A 12,392-nucleotide genomic window follows, 5' to 3' on the forward strand; every position below is an offset into this window, starting at 1 on the left:
ACCAAAAACCCCATTACATTGAGAAGTTTTGCACATTTTCTTCAGAAGATGTAAAAATCTAGTTCAAATCCAAACCTTGTAGTTAATGAATCCAGCCATGGTTTTGATCTCAAGCATGTTTGTCTCATGTGCTCGGAGTTCATGGACGAGGCTGTAAGCAGTCCTGTAATATCTGTTCAATGGAGCACAGTTGTGAGGGTTTTTATAAGTTCATGGAAATCATATATCTTATAAGCAAGCAAATTCCTGTTCAAAGTGCTTACTTGAGGGCATTTTGAGTGTCCTGCTTTAGTTCACTGAAGAAACCCATCTTAAACTGGTGCCTGACAAACAGCAGCTGGAATGACAGCAGGTGAGAGTTGGACTGTTTAACACTGTTAGATGAACACATGACTCACATAAACACAACACTTAGTGCTCCCACAATTTTTTAAACAAGGAATTTTCACAACTTTTCCAATTAAGATTTTTAGAAATAATTGTTATTCAGGCTGATTCACTAATGTATGATTCAGACTGATTTGGGAAGGATTTAAACTCATAAATTAGAAAGTACTATTTCCTGAAAGCAAGTTTTATTCTACACAAGAACAGTATCAGACTGATGAAATCTCTTAGAGCAAAATTAAACAAGAAAAATGTGCATTCACAAAACAAATTTCCATGACTGCTACCTCTTAAATGTGCTTAATAGCAGTGTTGTGCAATTTCACACTAGTGGTGTAGATTAAGTGCAATTCTTGCACGTTCTACTTTGATTAATTTATATTATACACCATTTAAAACGGCTGCAAGTTTCACCATATACATCATACTTGCACAAAATATGAAGGTCATCCAGTCTGAACTCTTATTTGCTGTCATTTTGTGAGTTTTAATGCAAGTTAACAAGACGTGATACACACAAGCAGTGTGTCTGTCCACTCTGAAATCGAAACTCCAGCACAACGTGACACGCTCTCAGCCAGTCAGAACATATTTGACGTTTTACATACAAATACATAGCGCTACCCAGCGATGGGTAAAATGTCCTGTCGCTCGTAGTGGTTGTTTATGACAAAACATAAAGCTTGTCGTTTTAGTGCATTGCACATGGTTAGGATACTGAGTGGGATATAAAATTCAGGTTTTAATCTTACATCTAGAATGAGCTCCAGATTACCTGGTGTGTAGTTTTGTTGAGGAACTCCTTGTGAGATTTCACTCGCCGGATCTCATTATAATAGTAGGTCTGTGCATGTTCGTAGAAAGCGTTCTCCAATCTGCAGACACACACAAAAACACAAAACTGTAACTACAGTTTATCAATATAACTGTAGCACAATCAGCAGGAAAAATACCAAGAATGCTGTATGTGATTGAAATTACAGCATTGGGAGGAGTCTTGTAAAAGTGTCACACATACTGTACAATAGTAATTTTGTCTCCTTCACATTGTTCCAAACTTGTATGCTGTTATTTATTTTCAGGTGAACACAAAAGTGGACATTTTAGAAGAATCGATCTTTGATCTTGGTCACTGTGAACTGTCATTGTATGGAAAAGAACTGAAATGTGTGATTTTTTTCTAAATTTCCACTTGTTCCACAATAGACAAAAAAAAAGCATACAGGTGTGTATACAGGAGTATTTTGAGTGAACTATACCTTTAAAATGTAACAAAAGATAGTGTTTTCTTTTTTTTTTATCTTTCTAGATTTATTTGTTTCAGTTTGAGGTGTAATTAATGTATTTAATTGTTCATTTGTATTTCTTCATTTGAACTTATATGAGCCCTTTCTGGACTTCCTATGTTGCCTATTAAAGCCTGTAGTCTGCTTTTCATGCGAAGGGAGCGGGTCGCTTTTGCAGGGAAAATCCAAAGGATGTGATGTGCTCCCGAGAGTGCTCCCGAGAGCCTTATACTGAACCCTGTCTGGCTAAGCGGGAGCGTGATCGTGGTTGAGCGAAAACCGGCAGGGCATTTGATTCCTGGAGGGACATCCCCAAAACCGACCCTGAATTGGCTTTCTTCTTATTGGACAGATAAGCTTACATAACTGCAAAGCATGTGAAATATAGTGCCATAAGGATTGATCCTTGTAATTTTAGCTAACTTTAAGCTACCTTGCTTCTTAACTTCAAATAATTTCAAAGAACTTCTCTTTATACTAAAAGTCAGGTATTCAGGATAAATATAAGATATGCTGGTTTCTCAATCGTTTTACAACATATGACATACAAAGCATAGAATAGTGCAACATAACAGTGCAACAGTAAACTGCCTGGTATTGTTCAGTAGTATGTAGCTGTATGTGTGTATCAGTATGCTATATTAGCTGACAAGTACTTTTGGTTAATTCTCAGAGTTTGTAGTAAAACAATCATAACTGTGTAATTTTAATTATGGTACCTATATCTGTCAGCACGATACCGGTGAATCACATTCAGTCTCTTTATACATTAGGTCATTGTTTTGGCTGATGATCTCTTGCTTGTGTCCCTATGGAGTGTGTGCACGAGTACGAGCAACACGTAGCTGGCTGCAGTTCACTTAACGGCCACAGATGTCATTAATAACAAGGGTTTCTGTATCTTACATACTGCACCTTTAATTAAATACGTAGTCTGTATGTGCCTCACACTACAAATTGAATTAGCACTTTGCTCATTGTTATCTGCTACAAACAGAGCGCACAATGCTCATGATGGTGTTTTCCATGTATGAGGAGTTGCAAATTGTAAAGCACCCGCTGTCAACACAACACCCACTCCAGACATTCACACGCGCTCACATATGAAGCACGCAGCACATGCAAACTATACATTTAACTTATTAAATCACAGCCTTTGTGGTTTAAAGGGGTCATGACATGAGAAACCAAATTTGCCTTGATCTTTTGGTATATAAGAGGTCTTTGTATCATTAAAACGTCCTGCAAGTTTAATATTTTAAGACGTCCTCCCCATTCTAAACGAATCATTTATTTAATCAAACTCAAAATACAGCTCGTTCTGGATTCATGGTTAGAAGTGACGTGTCGGTTAGAAGTGACGTAACAGCGTTTCCATATGACCGCCTCCAGCACAAGATAACTCACGCTTTAAGCGCAAGACAACTACGCTCATTTCAGTATCGCCGTGCGCCTCACAAGTGTTCAGTCGATGGACAGCGAGCTCTGACAGAGACTACTTGTGCACAGGAAAATTACGATGCCACACAGATGTGCTGTTCCTGGCTGTGGTCAAACAAAACCTCTGAATAAGCTGCCGAAAGATCCAGACGTCAGGGAAAAATGGATGCAGTTTATTTTTTGCGGACGTCCCAGTTAAGTGTTAACTTGAGCGTTTGTTCTGTACATTTTAAGGATGACTGTTTTGAGAACAAATCTCAATATGATGCTGGCTTTGCCAGAAAACTGTTGCTCAAAGATAAGTCCGTGCCGACTATTCTGGGAACAACGACGACGCAAACTGTAAGTAATCTATTTTAAACTTTAAACTACTTTTTAAAGCGCAATTTCATTCATTATGAATAATCACAGTGTTTTTACTTAGTTTACTTGCATATTGTTCTGGCTGGGGCGTCAATAATTGATACATAGGCACTGACGTTAGCCAATCATAACAGTGGGCGTTAACACTGAAGTCTTAAATGGAAAACGCCCCCAAAACAGACTGTTTGAATCAGAGGATGAGAAACAGGGTGGGAAAAGGTCATAAATCACTAGATTTTAAACGTTTTTCTTAAAAAAATATATATTAATACTATAATTGCACCTAAGGGAACATAATAATACAATAAAAAAAACCCATGTCATGACCCCTTTAATAATCACACTAGGACATAACATGTAGTGGTCGACCGATGTGGGTATTTTAATGGCTGATGCCAATATCCAGAGAGCAGTGTGGCTGATAGGCCGATATAATCACACAATTTAATATAGTAAATAACAAGAGTAAAATTGCTAATATATATATATATATATATATAAAAACTCTTATTTAGCACTATATTTACTCAAACAAAAACTAAAAACTGATATTGCATTTTATATGGTTGATAGCAGTTTCTTCTGATTTCTGTTTAGTCATCACATTTTAGTCATTTATTTACACATGAAGAAATTGTTAATATAATAGGAAGAATGAAATAACAGTACACTCAGTAGTCCAGCAACCTTGGATGGCATGTTCATGTTAGCAATCGCATTTACTAAAAATATATATAAAATTAAACCAATTGTACATACAGCGCATATTGAATAAGACATTTACTTAGCACATAGCACATGTGAAGCGATTGGGCTGCATCTGAAAAAGAAAATCTTGCTGCCTAATCACTTAATGGCTTAACTGACATCTGTTTTGAATGAATGGGATTTTAAGGAAACTGGTTTCCGAACAGTTTGAAAAGCACCTTATTTTCATCATACATCCGTATACAGCCTCGGCGGCGCTTTCTTTCAGAAGTTGCACATATGTGCTCGAGAGGATCCACTGCAAGCCTCAATCTCCTGACAGTTTAAACGGCCTGGATCGCCTGCTTGGATTGACGTGGAGTGACCGTCATGATTTTGTCAATCAGAAGAACTTTTGATCCTGATCACAAAGTTTTGATTCTGGCTGATAGAATACGCACTTCAGAGGAAGACATTACATGAGCACTTGTCGGGAAGAAAACGCTGGATTTTCATGAGGTTCGTGAATGACATCTTTTTAAATGAGATATCTGCATATTTGTAAATGGTATAGAATACAAGTTTTATTGATATTTGTCTTTTATCATTAGAAATGTTACAGGGAACTGCTGAGGAGAGGCTGGTAGTATACGTGCTTTAGATGTAAATAAATGAGTGCTCCACAGGATGCTGGATCTGCTGAAGTTGTGTGAGGTTGGTTTATTACATATGTTTAAACGAGATATTCTCATATTTGCAGATGGTATGTGATATTAGTTTTATTGACATATGCCTTTTTATATTAGACATGACAGTTAAAAGTTACAGTGAACTGTTGAGGAGAGAGAGAGAATGAATCAGGCGAGCACTTTTATGAGCTCAAACACGTCTGCCACGGCTCTGATATGTGGACCGTTTAAATAAGACTGTTGCACACCGGTCTATTGTTATAGTAACACGATGACACGCAACAACAAAACGAACCGGACTGGTAATTTACATGTCTTAGTCACTTCACATGCAAGCAGGCGATTCTCGGTAGCCTCAAGGAACAAATCGGCCAGCCGGAAAAATATATCGGCTGATGCAGAAAATTAAAAAAGCCAAAATATCGGCGATTTATTGGCCTCGGCAATATATCAGTCGACCACTAATAACGTGGTCTTAATTTGTGCACTGAATGTTTACAGAATTACATTTGTACGTCAGATTGTATTGGTTTTTGGTATCGGAGCATTTTTATGAGCACATAAATAAATTACTTGACTAACCTAATGATGTATCCCACCAGGTGGTCAGTATGGGGCAGAACAAACAGGGACTTCCCAGAAAGATCACAGGCACCACACAGAGTAGAAGCTCTCTCAGATGCCACTAGATCTTCACCTGAGACAAACGAGCACAGCTTTACTCAACAACATCTAACTGACACAGAGATCAGATCGGAGTGACTGAAACTATGATTTCACTTTGTGTGATACCTGGTGGAAGAGGCGTCTTCTTCTGAATCAAAACTACAGCAACCTTCGTGTTTCTTCCTTGTAAACTTGTTCTGTGAGGAAAAAAATATCAGCAAACAACAAACAAAGATAAATAATGACTGATTTGCCCGATATGTTTTTATTGATTCCTTTATATATTCAAAATGTGGGACACAGCTTACATTTGGCAATTCAAATTAGTTAATAATTATTTCATTTTTATCTTTTTACTATTGAGAATTGAATATCAAAAGTTTACAGTTGATATGCAGTATTTGTGTTTCTGTGTGAAACATATACGTTTTAATTGCCAAAATATGCGAATGAACACAAATTAAGATTTTTTAAAAGAATATCACAGCTCTGTTGTTCCTCACAATGCAAAAGAATGGTGACCAGAACTTTGAAGCTCCAAAAAGCACATAAAGGCAACATAGAAGTAATACATACAACTCCAGTGGTTAAATCCATGTATTCTGAAGAAATATTATAGGTGTGGGTGAGACATATAAATCTCCACTTTCACTTTCTTCTTTTGTTTTTGGCGATTTGCCTTCTTTGTGCATATCACCACCTACAGGTCAGGGAGTAGAATGTATAGGAGCTGAAATATTCTTCTAAAAATCTTCATTTGTGTTCTGCTAAAAGACAGTCATACACGTCTGGGATGACATGAGGGTGAGTAAATGATGAGAGAATTTTCATTTTTGGGTGAACATCCCTTTAAATCATAACATCTAGCCCTTTAAGTGTACATCTCCACAACAAATACTCAAAGCCCATTGATATAAACTCTACCTGATGATTTCCACTTTAGTTGCACATTCCGACTGCTTTTCCTTCCATTGCGGATCGTCCCAGTCCAACTCATAAAACAGCACGACCAGCGCGGGCACCAGGTTGAGATGTTTGTTCATCCAGCCTGTCTTCAGAATCCCTTTAGGTATGTACCACTCATACGATGTTCTCTGACATGAAAAGAGAACAATGTTAGCGATCCTAAGTCAACAGAGTCGCACCACAGCAGAGTAAGAAGAGTTAAGGCAATTCAAGAATTTAATTCAAATGGGCTAAATTTTCATGTTTTTAATGGTTTCTTGATTTGCAATCCAATTCCATTTTAGTGCGAGAAAAAAAAAAAAAAAACAAACATTTTGTGGTAATCAACATTATGCCACTAATGCTGTTAATTAAGTTAAACTTTTATTGAACCCAGAACGTTGCTTTAATTTTGCTGAACATTTAGACCCAGAGGCATAAAGCATCTCAAAGCAACTGCATAACCCTTTAGATATTTGTTGTGTTCATTAATAAGCTTTCGTTTCACCTTGGTCCTGCACTTTGGATACTCATGGTCTCCTGGCAAAACTTTGAAAGAGATGGGCACTCTGTCTGCCCGCCGGTTGGCACAGAAGGCATCCCATATGGCTCTGTGGATGGCATTATATGTCACGTCCAAACCTGTCAGAGCCACAAAGGCCATGGGCCGGCAACACAGCTCTGGAGGAAGATCCCACTGTGCTGGACTCATGACGCCGGTGAACAGCACCTGACAAAGTACATCACAAATCTACATTTTACAATGAACAAACTGTGAATGTGGGGTTTTCAATGGCAAATACCAATCTAGAAAGCAGGTTGGCAGATATAATGGTTATATTGACATACACAAAATTGCTGAAATTACATTAACACTTATTTACACTTAAACACTTATATTTCACACACAAACACAGCTGATGGTATTTACCTTTAGATTCGAGTTGTTTTCGCACGGTTTTCAGGCGTTTGGCCTACATTAATGTGTAGCTGTTGTTTATAACCGAAACCCCACCTTCATCATTACACGTGACTGCCTCTTCTTCAGTGCCTTGTTGGCTCATTTGAGAGTAGAAGCGCCTCTTTACTGCCACCTGCTGAACTCATGCGACCCTTACGGTAAAATTACAAACTCATTTGTTTTATTTTCTTGCCTTTTTTTACAAGTCAACTTTTACTACTTTATATATTTATTTTAACGTACTGGTTTCTGTCTCAGGTGGCCATTGGTTTGTAAGTGTACTGTACGCTGGTTGTCCTTCATCTGCATTGGATTGCTGCCACATACACTGATAGCATGTATTTACAATAATCATGATTTAACATTTTGATTTGCTACTCTGCATACAGAATTGCAGAAGTGTTGAAGTGTTCAATTACTGGTGTGCTGGCATAATCATCGGTTTGTTGAAATATACACCAGTTTGTTCAACTATTGGCTTGTTCAACCATACATTGGTTTCGATTAGAGTCATGATTAAAGGTTGTTTTTTTTTTGTTTTTTTTACTATGGGGCAGTATTTCAGTGTAATCAATTTACAGTAAATTCCAAATCAAGTCAGTAAGGTTGTTACCTCAGCATCAAATCATATTTTGTGATCATATTGTTGATATTGTGTCATATTATTGTACTTACAGTACAATGGAAGTGAATGGGGCCAATTTTTGGAGGGTTTATAGGCAGAAATGTGAAGCCTCTAATTTTTTAAAAGCACTTAGATTTATGTTTCTTATAAAACTTGCATATTATTTGCACATTTTTGACATTGTCAAAAATGCTGTCGATTGAGCTTACCTTGTATTGAACCTGGAATATTCCTTTAACTTCACCAGAGACTATACATTTTACAGAGAGGGGCCACTTCTATTAAAATGAATGGGGGAAATTGGAAAGCTCAGCCAAGGAGCTCAACTGCCCAACGGATGTAGAAAGGAAGTTCCGCCTTACAGTTAAAAGAGCCGATCACCTTTTAGATACAGACTTCGCCTGTCAATCAACTCAAGAATGCTCATGTGCATACAAGCTGGAAAAAGTTTGCTTTTTATCTTAAAATGAGGTAAAGAAGCACAGTTTATGATACCAGTGTTGCCAGATTTTACTGCCGAAATATGAAATATGTCATTTAAATGTTAGGTTGACAAGCAGTTTTTGAGATTTCAGTGTTCCCCCATTCAAGAAGATAGGAGCTGCTCTGGCATGACTGGAAATGGCCTCCTGAAAGCATTCCAAAGATGGCTGACCGTGGACTGACTTGCAAGAAAGACTTCACTCTCATTAGAAAGAGGCTGATTGGCTGGTTTCACATGCACTCAATATCCGTGTAACGGGAGCCAGCTGATAGATAGCTGTGCATTGTGTATAAACCTCACATTGTGTCACATTTGCCTTCTTCGCTCGCAGAATTTTGCCGTGCATATGTAAATGTAGCCACGTCTTTATTCATGAAAATTATTTGTAATTTTTAAATACGTCCAAAATGAACATGTTTTAACAGCATAAAAGTAGTTACAAACAGGGGGCTGGGTAGCTAAGCGAGTAAAGACGCTGACTACCATCCCTGGGGTCGTGAGTTTGAATCCAGGGTGTGCTGAGTAACTTCAGCCAGGTCTCCTAAGCAACCAAATTGGCCCGGTTGCTAGGGAGGGTAGAGTTACATGGGGTAACCTCCTCGTGGTTGCTATAATGTGGTTCTCGCTCTCAATGGGGCACATGGTGAGTTGTGCGTGTATACCGCAGAAAATAGCGTGAAGTCTCCACACATGCTAAATCTCCGCGGTAATGCGCTCAGCAAGCCACGGGATAAGATGCGTGGATTAACGTCTCAGACACAGAGGCAACTGAGATTCGTCCTCTGCCACCTGGATTGAGGCAAGTCACTATGCCACCACGAGGACTTAAGAGTGGATGGGGAATTGGGCATTCCAAATTGGGGAGAAGAAGGGGAGAAATATTTTTTACAATGTAAATATTGAAATGGTTTGTTAATTTGACACTTTGTTTAGATTATCATGGTTTGAATCATAATAATTTATGTTCTTTAATGGATTTTCATGATTTAATATTTAAGGTTTGGGTCTGGGACAAGGCTAAAACAGTCAAATTAATATTTAAAAGACAGCACTTGAAAAGTATAATAAAAAACAACAACAACAAAAATCAAGAAGGTCTGATAAAAATGTTCCATGCCTGTTTTAATGTGACTGTCATATAACAAAAAGAAAAAAGTTTGAATAGACCATTGATATATTATCAGTGGAATAGACATGAAAGTGGGTGGCAGGATTTGTGGGCGGAGCTACCCAGTGAGATATAATGAAACTAAAAACCTACCAACTAGGTTTGTCATGTTACTAACATTTCATAAATTGGTATCAATACCTTCAACATTTTTATTATTCTCTATGCCAATTTCGATACCACCGAAAAATTGACATTGCTTCAATATTTTTTTCAAGTAGGGCCCAATGAAATCATTTCCATTTTATTATTATTGAATTCCATGTTTTAAAGTTTAATTCACCTTCAGCAGCATCAACATAGTGTCTAATCAAATTATTTAATAAAACTTTCATAAAATTAAAATCTTTTCAACAAAACATTGCATTTTATTTTTATCAAATGAAGTGCTTCTGTAAAGATCCTCACAGCATAATCTAAAACACAACATTGGTACAACAGCACTCTTGCTTGTGAGATATTGCTTAAAAATTATTATTGTTATTATTGTGAATTAACATTTTGTGAATATTACATTATACTATACAGTATACTGTGACATAAGTTGAACTGAGGTTTTGACATGGTTTTTCAGTTTGTGTGTTTTTTGACAGTAGCTTCACACCTCCACACAAGCGGTTGTTGAAATGGTCCAGAATGATTATTGAAGTGAATAATGCTGTGATTTAATTATATAAATATACTCTGCATGTACTACGCACTTCACAGTGAATAAGCGCTCTGTTCTGTCAAATACTATAACAAGCACATCGCTCGTGATGCTTTCAGTGACTTGAGTTTAGCATATGAGTGACTTCACACATTCACTGCAAAGTGTTCAGCACATGCAGACAGTTTATATTTTATATTAAATAAAATCATTTTGTGGTTTGATAATCACACCAGGACCAATCACGATTTTAATTCCCAAATATGTCCAATTGGTTTTGTGTTAGTCAAGCAGTTTTGTGGTAGTCAGACAGTCACAGAGACCAAAGATCACTGGTACATGACATCTTTGTTATATTAGTATTGATTTGGTACAAATTTTTAATTTATATAGTCTGGAGAATGAGATGATGGTGTTGAAAGCTGAACTGAACACACTTCAAGTGGCCCCATAATTCAAATGGCTTAAAAACTTTTCCAAGAGCAGTAATCACCACTTCCAGAGTATCTGCCACTTTAGGGGGGTGTACACTACTCCCAAAAATAGTACAGAGCAGGTGTCGCAGCTGTAAAAACCTAAAGAACTGGGATCTAGGAATCTTAAAATGTTGAACCAAATTTTAAAACGATCTCAACACTATACTCTCATATAGGTCACTGAGTGTATTAACCTCCCTCACAATCCACTCTGTCCAGCAGAAAGATGATTTATTAATATGTAATTTAGGGTTCAGCTATATGCGTGAGGCAACATTTAAATAAATGTCTGAGTTAAACACTCTGTGAACTTTTGTCCATAATGAGTGCAAATATCGGAGTAAAGATAACGGGGTGTTAACTTCCTGTTCAATACGAAACCAGGGAGGGGCTCTCTCTCAGGTGGAAGTGACCAATGAGCCAAATTTCTCAGACAGAATGCATAATAATAAAACAAAATCCTGGGTAATCCTAGCCCACCTTTGTCAATCGGCAAAGTAAATGTAACGTATTGAAATGTAACCTGGGATGCTTAATTTTCTAAATAAAGGACTTCACTATGCTATCATATTGTTTGAAATAAGAGAGGGGGACATCTACAGGGAGAGACTGTAGCAGGTAGTTGAATTTTGGAACACAATTTATGTTAATAACATTAACCTTCCCAATCATAGATAAATGTAATGAAGCCCACCTGCTAGAATTTTTTTAATTAAAGGGTAAAATGTAACTCTGACTAAATCACATAAATTTGCTGGGAATAAAACACCCAAATACTTATGTAACTAATTATATTTTCCTTTCATTATATTCAGGCTCATGTGTGGTTTTAGTATTGTTGGATCTCAGTGCCGCATTTGACATTATTGATCATGATATTCTTTTAGATCGTCTGCCGTGTATGATTGGCATTCAGGGCACGGCCCTCCAGTTGTTTGCCTCATATTTGAAAGGAAGAACGTTTTCTATTAACCTCTACATCGGCTCCTCTATTATGTGGGGTCCCGCAAAGGTCGATTTTAGGACCCTTACTATTCTCCACGTACATGCGCCTACTGTCCTAAATTTTTCAGAGATATGGCATGTCTTATTGCTATGCTGACGTCACTCAAATTTATTTTCCAGCATGCTTGGATAAAACAGTTATCAATAGAGAATGCCCTAAATTGCTTCGCTGTTATTAAGTGCTGGCTGGCTGACACATTTTTACAATTAAATGAGAGTAAAACTGAAGCCCTGATTCTCAGCCACTCCAAGTCCTCTTTACCTGGACTGGTTGAACAACTAGTCCCACTATCGTTAAATGTGCAAGATCATGCAAGGAGCCTTGGAGTGATCTTGGACTCATCACTACTAATGATGAGATACTATCTTTTAAATAGATAGATCAGTGCTGTTGTTAAGAGCAGCTTTTTCCATCTGAGATCAATTACAAAAGTAAAACACTTTCTCTCTAAATCAGATTTAGAAATTGTGATTAATTCGCTAATATCATCAAGGTTAGATTACTGCAACTCATTGTATACCGGACTGCCGCAAACTGCTTTGTCCCATTTACAGTTGGTC

At 37.4% G+C, this 12,392-nt stretch overlaps 1 protein-coding gene across 1 annotated transcript in view; it reads right to left on the reverse strand.

Moving 5' to 3' along the window:
* The window catches only part of LOC127663351 (trafficking protein particle complex subunit 11), a 30,268-nt gene extending 22,757 nt beyond the window's left edge, over positions 1-7,511 (reverse strand). Inside the window, exons 1-8 of the mRNA XM_052154899.1 lie at positions 7,395-7,511; positions 6,972-7,193; positions 6,443-6,612; positions 5,645-5,715; positions 5,435-5,549; positions 1,163-1,262; positions 264-337; positions 76-172 (exon numbers count right to left, since the gene is read on the reverse strand). Coding sequence (XP_052010859.1) covers positions 76-172; positions 264-337; positions 1,163-1,262; positions 5,435-5,549; positions 5,645-5,715; positions 6,443-6,612; positions 6,972-7,175 — 831 coding nt within the window. The 5' untranslated portion in view covers positions 7,176-7,193; positions 7,395-7,511. The remainder of the gene's footprint in view (positions 1-75; positions 173-263; positions 338-1,162; positions 1,263-5,434; positions 5,550-5,644; positions 5,716-6,442; positions 6,613-6,971; positions 7,194-7,394) is intronic.
* Positions 7,512-12,392: the final 4,881 nt, after the last annotated feature.

Source organism: Xyrauchen texanus, chromosome 23 (genome assembly GCF_025860055.1).
Source record: "Xyrauchen texanus isolate HMW12.3.18 chromosome 23, RBS_HiC_50CHRs, whole genome shotgun sequence".
Classification (NCBI taxonomy): Eukaryota; Metazoa; Chordata; class Actinopteri; order Cypriniformes; family Catostomidae; genus Xyrauchen; species Xyrauchen texanus.